The sequence below is a fragment of the Dama dama genome, chromosome 20 (assembly GCF_033118175.1).
Source record: "Dama dama isolate Ldn47 chromosome 20, ASM3311817v1, whole genome shotgun sequence".
Classification (NCBI taxonomy): domain Eukaryota; kingdom Metazoa; phylum Chordata; class Mammalia; order Artiodactyla; family Cervidae; genus Dama; species Dama dama.
Genome location: NC_083700.1, coordinates 64,527,055 through 64,542,560, shown reverse-complemented (window position 1 = coordinate 64,542,560; position 15,506 = coordinate 64,527,055). Strand labels below are relative to the sequence as shown.

Genomic DNA, 15,506 nt, shown 5'->3' with positions numbered 1-15,506 from the left:
CTAAGGCAGCGACTTCCCACTGACAACACGTGGCCCGAATGTTTTTCACTTCTTGGGGACATCGGCCCCTAAGCCCACCATCTCAGATGCACCATCTCTTTCTTTGTACCTGGCTTATTCTTTTTAAGCTGGATTTGGGATGAACAGTCGGCAAACTACAATCTGACAGTTTCAATACGCTCTCACGACTGCTGTCTGCACGCTTTCCTCGGCTCTCCTGATTCCTATTTTTACAGCCGTAGAGATGGCGCCTTTAGCTGGAGAATGAGTTTAAAACAAAACTTTCCCCTAAGTGGTCGGGCAGCTAAGAGGGCCGTAGTGATGCTGAGGAGGGGGGCTGTAGCATCTGAGCACGGTGCTGAAGTTTCTCTGGGTCCGGCTCAAGGCGAAAGGGGCGGGGAAGAAGGGGCGGAGGTCAACCGCGCCCTCCTCCCCGCCCAGGCGGCGAGCGCCGCTAGGTGCTAAAGGACCCGGCTAGCCGCGCGCAGCGGGCAGGTTCCGCGCTGGCCGAGCGCGCGGGCGGACGCGCGGCGAGAGCGAGTCCGGGCCGGAGCCGTGGCGCGGGCGCGGAGCTGCGCTTAGGCGGCATCGGCGGCGGCGGCGAAGCAGAGCGGGGCGCGGGATGGCCCACGGGCCGGCGCCCCCTTCTGCTCCGCCTAGAGCCCTGCCCGCAGCCGGGGATGCCAAGGTCACCACCCCTCTAGCGGCTAGATTCCCACGCGTTGGTCTCCGGATGCTCAAGCCGGCTGAGGTTTAGCCACCCCACTCTCGGACGCCCGGGGCGGCGACAGGCAGCCGCACCCGAGGGTACCTGAGCCTGCGCTGGCCAACACGTTTGGAACAGATGCCCCCAGCTAAGGATACAGTCGCAGAGGAAAGACCGACCCGTCCGGATTCTGAGGTGCGCGACTGGGACCCGGGAGAAAGGGTCTAAGAGGAGGGAAACGGGTGAAGGAAAATATCCCCTTTCAACCCTCGCTTCCCTGCCCGCGACACTTCGACCCCCACATCCGGATCACCGCAGGTCTTTGGCGCCCCGGGGGTGGGAGGGAGACCGGCCCTCTGGCGTTTGAGCAATCGCAGAAAGTTTCAGCCAGTTAAGAGGTTTGGGAAGGATGTTGCAAGCAGAGGCCTGGGGGCGTTGGGGTAGCAGCGGGCGAAAGTAGCGCTGTGAGTAAGACTCGGAGGAGGCGGCCGCCCTGCGGGCAGACCGGGGCGGCCCCGCTTGGGCCGGTCCCAGGAAAGGCTGGCTTCGGAATTCCTAAACTCCGGGAAAGCTGTTGGGGAAACGCCGGCCGAAAGAGCTCGGGGCGGGGTGGCGGCGGGGGTGGGCATAGAGGGTCTGTGACTCAGGTCTCAGCTCACTAGGGAAAGAGCTGTGTGTGTATTAGCCACTCAGTCGTGTCCGACTCTGCGACCCTATGGGGTGTTGCCCGCCAGGCTCCTCCGTCCATGTGATTTTCCAGGCAAGAATACTGGAGTGGGTTGCCATGTCCTTCTCCAGGGGATCTTCCTGACCCAGGGTTCAAACCCAGATCTCCTGCATTGCAGGCAGACTCTTTACCGTCTGAGCTACCAAGGAAGCCTTAGGGAAAGAGCTACAAATGAATAACTCGCCTTGGATATTGCTGCCCTGAAGCTGTAACTTAAGATCAGCAGCATCGAGGCAGAAGTGCCCACAGTGAGGGTGGTCGTTTCCCTTGCTGTCACCCACCTGCATTTCTGCACAGGTGGTAGCCTTCCATGGGTCACTGAGGTGTGTGGTTTGCTGTTATTTGAGCTAAATCACATAGTTTTAGCTCGAATTCAGAACTTATTCAGAGAAGCCCGTGCAGCGTCAGTGCGCTTGCGGCTCCACCCTGCACCCTCCCAAAATTTGGGGATGATGATTTTTGTCTGCCTGACAAACAGACATAGTTCCCAAAGGAATAATCTACACTTTTGGGGCAAAGCTCATCAGAGGAAAAAGCAAAAAGTATAAACCGTCACTTAGTTATTAGAATAGACTATCACACTTTTAAAAACTCAGTTGGGTTTAAATCTAGTCTTGTTAAGTGACTTGGTAAATCTGAAGTTTTAGGGTGTCAGTGAAGTGTCAGGAGGAGATTTTGGAGGTGCTCATTGGCAGAGCAGACACAGAAGTTAACCAAGAGGTCTCAGTTCTGGTAGCTTCTTTACCTTGAAAATGAGATGTGGAACCCCAGGCAGATGTGTGTTGTTTCCAGCATGATGCAACCTGGCTCCTGATAGGCTGGATAAATCTGATTCCCACCATAGGGTGCTGGGATGCCAGATGAGCAGTTTTCCAGGGCTCATGATTTCTCTGTCTTTATGCTACAGATCTCTGGACTGCAAGCCTAAACTCTTGAGAGGGAGATGACTTGAGTGGCCGGTTCTTATCTCCACAACAATGTCCACAAACAGTTCTATAGAGTCAGTGTCTCCTGCATCTGAGCTCCTTTCAAATACAACTTGCCAACTGGAAGAAGACCTTTCAATATCTTTTTCAATAATCTTCATGACAGTGGGAATCTTATCGAACAGCCTTGCCATTGCTATTCTCATGAAGGCATACCAGAGATTTAGACAGAAGTACAAGTCATCGTTTTTGCTTTTGGCTAGTGCTCTAGTGATCACAGATTTCTTTGGGCACCTCATCAATGGAACTATAGCGGTCTTTGTGTATGCTTCTGATAAAGACTGGATCTACTTTGACAAGTCAAATATCCTTTGCAGTATTTTTGGTATCTGCATGGTGTTCTCTGGTCTGTGCCCACTTTTTCTAGGCAGTCTGATGGCCATTGAGCGATGTATTGGAGTCACCAAACCAATATTTCACTCTACAAAAATTACAACCAAACATGTTAAAATGATGTTGAGTGGGGTGTGCTTTTTTGCTATTTTTGTAGCTTTGCTGCCCATCCTTGGGCATCGTGACTATAAAATTCAAGCTTCGAGGACCTGGTGTTTCTACAAAACAGATCAAATCAAAGACTGGGAAGATAGGTTTTATCTTTTACTTTTTGCTTTTCTGGGGCTCCTAGCCCTGGGTGTTTCATTTGTTTGCAATGCCATCACGGGAATTTCACTTTTGAAAGTTAAATTTAGAAGTCAGCAGCACAGACAAGGCAGGTCTCATCACTTTGAAATGGTCATCCAGCTTCTGGGTATAATGTGTGTTTCCTGCATTTGTTGGAGTCCGTTTCTGGTAAGGATCTGTGGTTTTGACAATTTTTTGCTTTTTTCAGTTAATCCATATTCAATACATGGTTTGTTGTCTTTTTCAAAGATGTTAGTCTTGATGGGCAATGCTGTTTCATCTTTTGAGTGCTGGAATTTACTCCTATTCAGAACTTATTTTAGTTCTCATCTCTGGCTTAGAATTAAGCTAACTATGACACATGGTTATTTTCCCACAAGCCTGGAAATAAAAGAAATATTCTCACTAAACAATTCTAACCATAGTGTTACCTATTGCAGTGTGGTATAAAGTAATTTTTGCAGAAATGACAGTTTTAATATACTGAATATGATTAGTTTCTAAAATGTGAAAAAATGACTATAAAACAATATTGGAATGGACTCCAGTACGTCTTGATAGAAAATCACACGGGCTTGTGATTTATAGATTGGCTTCTTCCAACACACAATGACCAGGTCTCAGTTTGCAAAGGGAAGTGATGAGTTGAGATAGTTGGATCGTGCAGGTGACCTCAATGGGTAGATCAGGTAAAGAAATCTCTAGTTCATTAACCGAGGATGATAGTAATGCAGGGAGGGATATGAGAGCCAAGGAATCTTCTCTTATCATTTCATTGCCTCTTTTTCCAGCAGCTATATTTAACATCTTGGTATTTTTATTTGGAAATGAAGGCTAAGGTTAAAGAATTAGCAACAAACATAAATCATTTATATGACTTTCTAAATAGAAGACAAAAAAATACTTGTGATTGATAAGTATGGCCATAACTCTGTGCAACTGTTTATGATGGAAAAGGTGATAACACACAATGAAAGAGAAAAAACATCCTTGTGTATGTAGCTACTGATGGCAGTAAAGATTATTTCCATTCCTTTTTCTGTTTACCAAGGGGGAAACAGATTGGTATTCAAAGCTAGTAATACAGCTGATACTCAGGTAGAGGTAAGGCAAAAGTGTTAAGACAAAGGTAGCCATAACACAAAGGTCATGGTCGGTTGTACCTTGCATAGTGATATGCAAGTGCTTGTTCTTGCTTGTTTTAATGCAGTTTCTCTAGGCCCCTGTGGGTTCATTGTCTAAGAATTGTGGCCAGTAGAGCTTTAATAAACAATCCTGATGGTCCTGGTGAACAGAAGTCTTAAGAGTTGCTGCTGCAGATAGATCCTATGGTAGTCAATTTTACTCTGCAAAAGGATTTCTTGCTTTTAAAATATTTCTTTATTTCTATACCTCTTTTTTCCTCACAATTTGAATTTAACTACTGGAATTGTATCATTTAAGTATTTTTTACACAGTATTCTGGAATTGGTCTGAGGTGCCCAATCTAGTGGAGGATAGGCTACATCTGTCAATGGCAAGTCAACATGTCGAAGCTTGCTTATTGTTAATTTAGGAGGCCTTAGGTGAACCCAACTTGGGGGTCTCATCTGAGCTCATAGTTTAGTTATTTGAATGTGAATAGCTGAGAAAAGTTCTGGCAACACTTGGAATCCCTTCAGTGTTCATTCTTGGAGAGTTTAATTTATGCTACTTGACAAGGGGAATTCCCTTAGAATAATTCTCCTTTTCTTTTAAACTTGAAATAGAGTAGCTTTTTAAAATAAAAAGTGAGTCTGAGTAAAATGACTGATTTGAGGGTTGGAAAGGGAATGCTAAGAAAGGGAGAAAAGAGGTAGCTGAAAATATTTAAAGAAAATGTAAAAATGAAGCTCTGGAGAAAGCCTGAAAACCATGAAGTAGTGAACTTAATGAGACACAGGTAACCCTGGGCTAATCACTGGTGTTTTGGTTTTTGCTTTTTTTTTTTCCAGTCACCCTTAAAATTCTACTTAATTTTGGCTTTTGACTTTGAGCAAGGAGTTTTAGGTTAACTACTGTCAGAAAATAGAAGGTAACAAAGTTTCATCCTAACCAGGAGTATTTTGAATTTATGTTTTTCTCTAATTTCTTTTCCTGAAGTTTTGGTTTTCTTTACTGCTAAAATAGATATTGCAATTTAGTTAATATCTTGAATATATATCCTAGTGGAAATATAATTTTATTTTTATGAAACATTTTCTGAGGTCTGTGTTCTATTTAACTGTGAATTATTGCTACACTTATGACCCCAATGCATCATTACTTCTAAAGTGCTTTTTAGTGTGGAAAATTGTTTCTGCATCAGATGGGTAGTAGGTCTACCACAGATAGCCCATGCTGAATTGATGTTTTAAGTTGTTTCAAGCATTCTTTGCATTCCTAGTTTCTTTCTCTTGTGAAGTCTTGGGTCTTCATGGCAAGTTCTGGTTAAAGGATTTATAACATGTGACTTATAACAAGTGCCTTACTTGTTTTGTTAAGGCCCTCAGACAGTTCTAAATGGAACCTGAATGAAAAACCCTAGCTTGGGAATGACAAAATAACACCCAACACTGATTTCCCTATAGAACCATTTTTCCTTTATCCTCTGAATGCCCAGGAGGAACTGCATAGGTGTTAATGACTGAGCCATCATTCTGCACCCTACATTTTAGAAGCTTCTAAATGTTTAAAACATATCTCTGAAACTGAGCTTCTAAATTCCCACAGATGCGCTATAATTGTGACATCTTCCAGGTCAATGCCCTACTCTACACTGTGCCTTCTCTCATCCTGATAAGAATGAAATGTTGAATTTGAATGAACATCTGCAGACGGTCTTTGACCTGTGTTCACTGTCATTTTTCAAGCCTCAAACTGGAATAAGGGTACCGGTGCATGCATAAACTGAAAGGAGGAAGTGAGTAATGCAGGTGCTGGTGTCTGGGATTGGCAGGATTTACTGCATCAAAACTTATCAATAGCTTTGGCATAATGTCTAAAACTTTTAAAACTTGTGGCTGATGAAAAAGGGGATACTTTATTAATCTTGATGATTGAGTTTAATACAAAGGTAAGATGATCATGATGTTTGTTAGAAATCTCTTTTAGTAGATTCTATTTTTCTTGAGTAGTTGTAGGTTTACAGAAAAATGAGTAGAAAGCATAGAATTCACATACCTCCTCATGTCTCCATCTATTCACACCCAGTAATCCTTACTATAAACATCTTGCATTGATGTAGTTCATTTGTTACAATGGATGAGCCAATATGAGTACATTATAAAGTCTGCAGTTTATATTAGGGTTCTCCCTGTGCTGTACGGCATGTGGGTTTTAACAAATGTATGTTGATATGTATCCACCATCACAGTATCATACAGAATAGTTTCACTGCCCTAAAAATTCCCTATTTTTTCCCCCACAAAAGGAGGAATATATGTGTATGTGTGTGTCTGTATATGCTTATTTTCAGGAATTGATACTTAGAAACATAATCATAATGTTAGCTTAAAGTGTAACTTGCTAATGTCTGTAAAAATTTTCAATATCTGAATTTTATAGTTTTAAACACTGTTAATTCATATAAATTCATTTAATTACAATCCCAACTGAAAAACACAGGGAAATGCAATAGGTACTGACTAACTTACAATTCCATTTAGCAACAAGTTAATACAAAAATCTTTGAGAGTCAAATGGCCGTTATAAAATTGTCTTGCATGCATCTTAGGTGAACCACTTTTTCCTAATAAATAAACCTTGAAGATATTTTTCTGATGTTTCTAGAGTGATGTGGAAAAAGAAGACACTTACCAGCACTTCTAAGTAACATTTCCTTAATATTCTTTACTTTTGTCTTTCTTCAGGTAGTGAGTCTTTTTAACATTCCATTTCTAGACTATGTAATCCTAAAAAGAACTTATTATTATTCCTATACTTATTTCACTAGTTTGGCAGAGCAATAAATACTTGTTGACTGGTTGACTGTAACTTAAGTAGTATGAATGTCAAGAGATGGGAAATGATTTACCAGAATGTGGGTTCTGAGTTCTGTAGGTAAGTTAATTAAGCAGATATTGAAACCAAATGGTAATTTTTAATCTGTTCCGTAAGTGAGCAACTGTCGAGTTATGACACAGTTCAACTTTAGCAGTCTTTTACTGGAAGGATCAATTTGAATTGGAAAGTATATGAAGAGCAAAATGATAACTTATATAGGTGAATTTACCCAAGAAATGTGTTTTGTTTCATACATAGAGTTTGATTTTAATTTTTCTAAGGTTTTTACTCTTCTGCTAGTATTTCTAGTCATGTAGTTAAACATTTGGTCACTAAGATGTTTGTCAGATATAAATCAAATAACTGAATGGTTAATTGAATTCTACTGAATTGCTAAAGGTATTGGCGTCATAAAGACCAGATCTTACAGGGCTAGTGGCAAATGGTGGAATAACACAACAGAATAGAACATTTTGACTATTAGTAAGATTGCTTTCTTTGAGAGGCTGGCCCTCATTATCATGTGTAAAAACTGTATAATGACAATCTGTGTATGTGTCCTCTCCACCTGGCTCTACAGCAAAAAGATGGTGAATGGATGTACATTTACATATTTCAAATGAAAATGTGGAAATGTATAAATATTTGCATACATAATGTGTACCTGTTTGAATTACTTCCCAAACTAAAAAAATCAATTAACCAATCCATCATTGGATCTCACTGTACCAAATAAAGGACTTTGAATGAGCTTCATTTTAAAATTAAAAACAAACTGGATTGTTTTATAACTTTATGTCAGATCTTTTTGGCTATTCTTGCATTGCTACTAATTTAGAGGTGATATTGTTGATAATTGTTTTAGCTGGTTTCCCTTGTGAAGTGGGAGTGCTCCCTGGTTTAGATTGTGGAAGCTGCAATGATGATGTTTGGAGAAAGGACTGATAATACTTGGGTTCTACTTTTATGAAATTCTTTTAAAAATTATTTATTTATTATTTTTGACTGCACTAGATCTTTGTTGCTACATGCAAGCTTTCTCTAGTGGTGGTGAGCAGGAGCTACTCTCTAGTTGTGGTGTGTGGGCTTCTCATTGTGGTGGCTTCTCTTGTTGCAGAGCTTGGGCTCCAGAGCGCAGGCTCAGTACTTGTGGCTCACAGGCTTAGTTGCCTCTCAGCATGTGGAATCTTCCAGGACTGGGGATCTAACCCACATACCCTGCACTGGCAGGTGGATTCTTGACCGCTGGACCACCAGGGAAACCCCACTTTTATGAAATTCTTAAACAACTCAGACACAACTCAAAATTCATATCCAGAAGATAAGGCACATTTTAGAGATAGTTAAATGTAGTTTCTATGATGGTCTTCAGGCTGCTCTTGTGTTTGGGTGGACATGAAGTATGTGGTGTGGAGTCAGTGACAGGAGCTGGCAGAGGAACAGTTCCATTGGACGGGACATTTGGGAACACATCCCGAGCCTGAAGCCTTGGTGTTCTCTTGCCAGGAGTACTCTCCTCCTGACTTCCATGTGGCTCTTCCCTGACTCCTTTCTTAAATACCGTATTGTCTAACCAGGCTGTCTTAGAAAGTAACCCTTCTCTTCTCTATTCCATGCCTCTGCTTTATTTACTCTCATAGCATTTAGCAGTATCAGATAATATGGGATACACTTATCTGCTTACTTGGTGGTTGTTGGCTTCTGACTCTAGCATGTAAGCTCCTTGAAGGAAGGAACCTTGTTTATTGCTGTGTCCTCAATTCTAAGACCAATGGCTGGCACAGAGTTGGGCCCAATAAGTATTTTCTAAATGAATCTAATGTAAATGAGCGCTCAGTGGGTAGTGGTTCTCATTTCCACTTTGGACTCAGTCTGCTGATGGGGTCAGGACTTGATTGGTTGGCCTTGGGTATACTTCAAAACTGTGGATTGGGATTTGGATTGGAGAGATCTAAGAGGTGAAAGTGTGTTCAGAGGTTTCCCAGGAGTATTAGAATTGCATCCTGGAGAATCCTGAACATTCTGTAATTTGAGTCTGGTGCTAGAATTTAGGAATTTCATCAGCAATCTGAAAGAAGTTCGTAGATAAACTGGGATTGATATTATTTTGTTATGTTGTTTACATGTCAGTTTCCTCTGTTAGTCTCAATGGTTCTTGGCGTTTAAGAGCTATTTGCTGGCTTATGTTTTAGTTTCTACAAGAAGTAGGTCATAACCAATGTTTATTGAATGAATGAATGAAAAGGAACCAGGTATCAAATGTGTATTATCAATGGCAAAGAGAAAAAGCTAGGTGATACAACTTCTTCAAAGTTACTTTTGCCCCATTATTATCTTTAGCACTGCCTTCTTCTCTACGTGCAGAACTTTTTTCTCCAAGATGTGTTTTTCTCCAAGATGTGTTTTATCTTTGAGGGGATTATTTCAGGACACAGGAGGAGAAAATTTCTTTGAGTAAGACCTACAGACACTGGTCGTACATTGTCATAAATTAAAGCTCCATAGTAAATGTTGAAATTTCCCTATAAAATGAGTTTGCTTACCTCAAGCCTTTGCTAGCTGATTGAGTGAATATATGGCTCAATTTGTATTGCTAATCAGACTAAAAGACTGAGTAGGTCTTATATTCACAGAGGATTAATTCTCAGAAAATCCCAACAGCCTTGTCTAGTAGACACTGGTATTCCACTTGGATCCCCTATGGGGTGAGTTTTCCCCTCAGGGAAATTACCCTCAGCCAAAGGGCACTGCCTTGTCTGTGGTTGTGCCCCTTCTCTTTGGTCATTCTGTGGACAGTGATGGGTGGGTGTGGGGACCTAAAGCACACCCTTGCCTCCTGTGGGACATTTCTGAAGGGTCCTGTGCCCTTCAGAACTTGTAACTGCATTCCAGCTCTGCGCCTCCTTCTGCCAAATCCTGCTTTCCTCATCGCCTCACACCCTTCAGAAAAATTTCTGCATGTAGATCACTGTCTCAAAGTCTGTTTCCCACAGAATCTGGCTTAGGACCCTCTTCTAGAAGTCCATTTATTCACACGTTATCTCAATATAAAGTATATTACACATAGCTTTACAGTGTGATTTGGTAAATCTGTTGAGCTGTCTATAGGCCTTTGGAATTGAACTCATATTTGAGTATAACATCTCCCTTCATGGAAATGAATGGTGTAAAATTGGACCAGCAAAAGTCAATCTAATTATAAAAAAGACACTGCTGGATTGAGAACTTACACAAAAGTCTGTTGATTTAGTTGTGCTTGGTGGTCTGTAATACTTTGGTATTTTAAGTTTATTTACTCTTGCCAAAGCATGATTTCCTGTTTTTTAAGGAGAAAGACATAAAAATGCCCAGAGATGTCATAGACATTGAGACGGCACTTACAAAACATTACTTGAATGCTTCAAGTGTAAATGAATCAGACACATGTGGATTAAATTTATACCATCATGGATCTGAAAGTCTTCTGCCTTAATGTGCTTTGGAGTTTTAAGTTAAGCCCCAAAACATTTGAAGCACAATTCAAGATGTTGATGTGCCCCGAATCTCTTTGGGTTGCCAGTTTTAATTTTATTTGCTTAGTCTTATTCTTACAGGAGGTGTATAAAAGGCATTTCATTTATATTTGCTTTGGAAGGCATTCATAGCCGCACCAGATTTTACCAGGTCTATCAATGTCATTTAACTGTGTTCAGAGAGAATTTCATTCAATAGGAGAAATTTGCCTTTTGATATTTTCAAATATTACCTTTCAAAGTTTGGGTAAATTTGTCAGTGCTGGGTGTCAGGATGGTGATGCCACAGAGGAGTTGGTACAATTGTGGTTTTATCCAGAGGTGGGGAGGTGGTGGTTTTTCTCACTCCTGCTAAGCTATTGAACCCCCAAATTAAATTCAGACAGTGAAATGCCAAAGTGAAGTGTGGCTAGGTGTGATGGCAGAGGAGACAGAGACAATTGGATTATGTAAAAGGTATCATTTTAGATTTTAGTCAGTCAGTTCAGTTCAGTTGCTCAGTTGTGTCTGACTCTTTGTGACCCCATGGACTGCAGCATGCCAGGCTTCCCTGTCCATCCCCATCTCCCAGAGCTTGCGCAAACTCATGTCCATCAAGTCAGTGATGCCATCCAACCATCTCATCTTCTGTCATCCCCTTCTCCTCTTGCCCTCAATCTTTCCCAACATCAGAGTCTTTTCCAATGCATCAGTTCTTCCCATCAGGTGGCCAAAGTATTGGAATTTCAGCTTCAGCATCAGTCCTTCCAATGATTATTCAGGACTGATTTCCTTTAGGATTGAATGGTTGGATCTCTCTGCAGTCCAAGGGACTCTCAAGAGTCTTCTCCATCACTACAGTTCAAAAGCATCAATTCTTCAGCACTCAGCTTTCTTTATAGTCCAACTCTCACATCCATACATGACTATTGGAAATACCATAGCTTTGACCAGACGGACCTTTGTTGGCAAAGTAATTGTCTCTGCTTTTTAATATGCTGTCTAGGTTGGTCGTAGTTTTTCTTCTAAGGAACATGCATCTTTTAATTTCATGGCTGCAGTCACCATCTGCAGTGATTTTGGAGCCCCAAAAATAAAGTCATAAAGTCTCTCATTGTTTCCATTATTTCCCCATCTATTTTCCATGAAGTGGTGGGACCAGATGCCATGATCTTAGTTTTCTGAATGTTGAGTTTTAAGCCAACATTTTCACTCTCCTCTTTCACTTTCATCAAGAGGCTTTTTAGTTCCTCTTCACTTTCTGCTATAAGGGTGGTGTCATCTGCATATCTAAGGTTATTGATATTTCTCCCGGCAATCTTGATTCCAGCTTGTGCTTTGTCCAGCCTGGCATTTCACATGATGTACTCTGCATGTAAGTTAAATGATCAAGGTGACAATATACAGCCTTGACATACTCCTTTCCCAGTTGGGAACCAGTCTATTGTTCCATGATTTTAGACTTTGGTGCATAATCCCCAGTCAAATCTTCCTTTTAGAATACTCTAGTTACTTAAGCATAGGCCAGGTCCCAACCCCACCACCTCTTAGCTGTGACCTGTAGTTACTCTAAGCCAATGTTGTACATCTGTGAACTGATTATGATAATAGTAGTTACTGACAAGTACTGTCAGTAGGTATGATCTGCCCTGCTTTCAATCGCATAACATGGTGATTGGCACATAGTATGCTCAACACAATCCCCAAATCCTCAAAAATCTTTTGCTGTCATTACCACACACCATCTCAATTAGAAATAATCGTCTGTGTTTAGTTCAGATGTTTTCCATGTTTCCTCTGTTGAGAAGGTTTGGTTACATTAGAAAGGAACAGAGGGAGCTCATAGCTACAGATAATGTTCCTGGACAATTTCACCCAACAGTTCAGATTATTGTGCCTCATTTCACTGCCTTACCAGAAGTAAAGATGTTTCATGCTAATCTTTCCCATCTTATATGAATTCAAATTTTTATTATTATAGTATAATTTATTAGATATTGACTTATGCATTATTGGTCAGTGCTAAAATTAGCAAAAAATTATTGAGCCTGTTACATATAAGGCACTAATCTTGGGGCTGTGACTGATTCCAGGAGGTAAAAGATTAAGCTCTTTCCTTGAAGAGCTTATAACTTAGTTGGAGTAAAAGATACACCCTAAGAATTAAAATACTTGGTCTTGGAGAGTCATTATCATGTAGTGGTTAAGAGTCTGGGTTCAAGTCCTATTTCTTCCACTTTCTATGTGTCCTTAACCACTCTGCCTCAGTTTCTTCATATGTAAAATAGAATAATAGTATCACTTCATTGAGTTGTTTTTGAGGACTAAGTAAATTAATAGATGTGAGTTAAAATAATTGGGCTTCTCTGGTGACTCCACGGTAAAATAATCCTCCTGCAAAGCAAGTGACATGGGTCCATCGGTTGAGAACCTGGGTCGGGAAGATCCTCTGGAGAAGGAAATGGCAACCCACTCCACTATGCTTCCCTGGCAAATACCATGGACAGAAGAGCCTGTTGGGCTACAGTCCATGGGGTCGCAAGAGTTGGACATGACTTATCCACTAAACCACCACCGAGTTAATATAGTGCCTGACAGAGTAAATACCATATGCTTCAGTATTGTTGCTGTTACTGTTAAATATTAATGCTGCCGACCAGCAAACGCCAACAAAAGATCATTTGTCCACAAGATGGTCAAAGGCACTTTTTAATTAGTTGTTAAATGAATATGAGTGCTACAGCAGGAAGCTGTTACCCCCAAATTGGTGGTCCACAAGGAATTATTTGTTTATTTATTTGACAAATGTTTATTGAGCACTACCAGGTGCCAGGCAGTATTCTAAATGCAGAATAACAATCTCTGTGATCTAATTGGTAGTGATATCTATGGCCTTAATTAATAGTACTTATAGAAAAGGAAAATGGAGGACATATATAGAAAATTGAGATAAGAAGATATTTGATTATACTTTATGTTAGAATAAAATAGCAGATACAATAGCAGGTGCAGTCAAGTTTGGACTCCCTAACTATCCCTCTGCTGTATTTAAAATGGATAACCAAATAAATGCTTTTGCATGGAAAAACAAACAAACAAAAAAACAACAAAACTATGGCAAAAAAGAATAGCAGGTATTCTGGTATGAATGTAGTGGGTGAGACTGTTTTGATAACTTATAAATATCTGTAGCACATCATTTACAAAGAAAAATTACTGGAAAAACTGTGATCCAAAGTCAAGTGATGTAAATTGTAATGTAAAACCAGGAGAAAAGAGATAATAATGTAATAATGTATATAATTACTAGAGATATAAAAGTGTACAAATAAACTCTCTAATATTTGGAACAGGCTTGAACAAGATTAGAAAACAGCAGTTTGTAATAAATTAATATTAAAAGCTAGATGATTTTTCAAGTAAAATATGACTAGCAGAAAAATTGAATCAGATTAATAAAAATTTAATGATTCAAATTAGTATTTTTAGATTATCTTTTGAGAAGGAAAGTGACTCAGGATATAGAAGAGAAATAAATGTTGGTGAAAGCATTACAAAAGCAATTAACTCTTTCCAAGAAGTTAGGTTAAGAAAATGTTAGCAAGGACTTAAAAGCAAGTTGCTGTGAACATTAATAAATATAAATGAAGGAAATTAAATCATTTATGCTTCAATCTACTTGTTAACTTATTCGCTGATTTATTCTTTCAGCAGCTTTTTGTTGAGCAAAAGGCTGGGTATCTCTCTAGGTGAAGAGTAAAGCATGGAGATAAAGACATGACCTGGGAAAATATTCCTGAGCCAAATTCTAGAAATCATGCTTTCTTGCTCCTTCAGTTTACCTGTGAGCTTTGTACTTGCTCCTCCAATCTCTCTTATGTACATCCTACTTTTCCTTCTCTTTCTTTGTTTGATATGACATAAATATAACTATATGTATTTTTCTGGCCCTGCCTGGGAGCACAGCAGAGAGTTAATTTCTTTAGCAATAGTGGAGGACCCTCTGGGACCAAAGGTACATTAGTATCAAATAGCAGCAGCTGGTAAAGAATCCTCCTGCAATGCGGGAGACCTGGGTTTGATCCCTGGGTTGGGAAGATCCTCTGGAGAAGGGAAAGGTTACCCACTCGAATATTCTGGCCTGGAGAATTCCATGGACTGTATAGTCCATGGGGTCACAAAGAGTCAGACATGACTGAGTGACTTTCACTTCCAGCAGCAGCAACAGTAATTGTTATTGTTATTACTATGGTTGCATCTTTCCTATTTTGCTTCGTGCATTTATGTTCATGACGGAGGACCAGAAAACAAGGAAAATAAAAACCATATGAATGACAGAGAGACAGAATACGGGATGGGGAGAGGAGCAGGGATGAGGCAGTGAAGGCAGCAGAAAACTGGCTTATTGGGTGTGAGGGTGGAGAGATGCTCTCCTGTCGTAGAAACTCCACTGGAAAGAAAAGACCTCCCTTTATTTCCATGGGCATCTTCTCCTTATTGAGGAATATTGACTTTCATGTGTTATATTCCCTCAAGCTACTCTGAAAAAGGCAAGGTTTTCCTCAACCATAAAATTTTATTGTAAGAAAGTAAAGTACAAATTAAAATTTAAAAACATCGTTTAAATCTCATTACCCAGAGATAAACACTGTCAGTATACTGGGTGCATCCTTTTACTCATCAGAAACAGACTACATACTAGTTAAGTGCCTTGATTAACAGAGTGAGCTTTTTTCTTATGTTGTTGGGCATTATCTCCTTTCTTTTGTGAAGGTATGGTTATCTGTAAATGATTTTCAGGAAGTCTTTGGATGACAAAGATTAGATAATGCTAATATGTAAAAATAATTATAAAATCAGTTGTTACAAAAGTAGTTGTTTTTCCATGTTCATTGTTAGCTTTTTAATTTAGTATTTTCATTATAAGTAGTGAATGAGTCAATAATTTTTTTGTAGTTACTGCTTTCTGTTTC

At 40.2% G+C, this 15,506-nt stretch overlaps 1 protein-coding gene across 3 annotated transcripts in view; it reads left to right on the top strand.

The window, feature by feature from the left end:
* The first annotated feature begins 616 nt into the window (after window positions 1-616).
* Window positions 617-15,506, top strand: part of PTGFR (prostaglandin F receptor) — a 59,019-nt gene continuing 44,129 nt past the window's right edge. Inside the window, exons 1-3 of one of the 3 annotated variants that reach the window (XM_061121561.1) lie at window positions 617-901; window positions 2,341-3,208; window positions 5,771-6,005. In XM_061121561.1, coding sequence (XP_060977544.1) covers window positions 2,411-3,208; window positions 5,771-5,854 — 882 coding nt within the window. In that variant the 5' untranslated portion in view covers window positions 617-901; window positions 2,341-2,410 and the 3' untranslated portion in view covers window positions 5,855-6,005. Of the gene's footprint in view, window positions 902-933; window positions 1,025-2,340; window positions 3,209-5,770; window positions 6,006-15,506 lie in introns of those variants that run through there. The other 2 variants (XM_061121559.1, XM_061121560.1) reach the window with 2 other exon arrangements.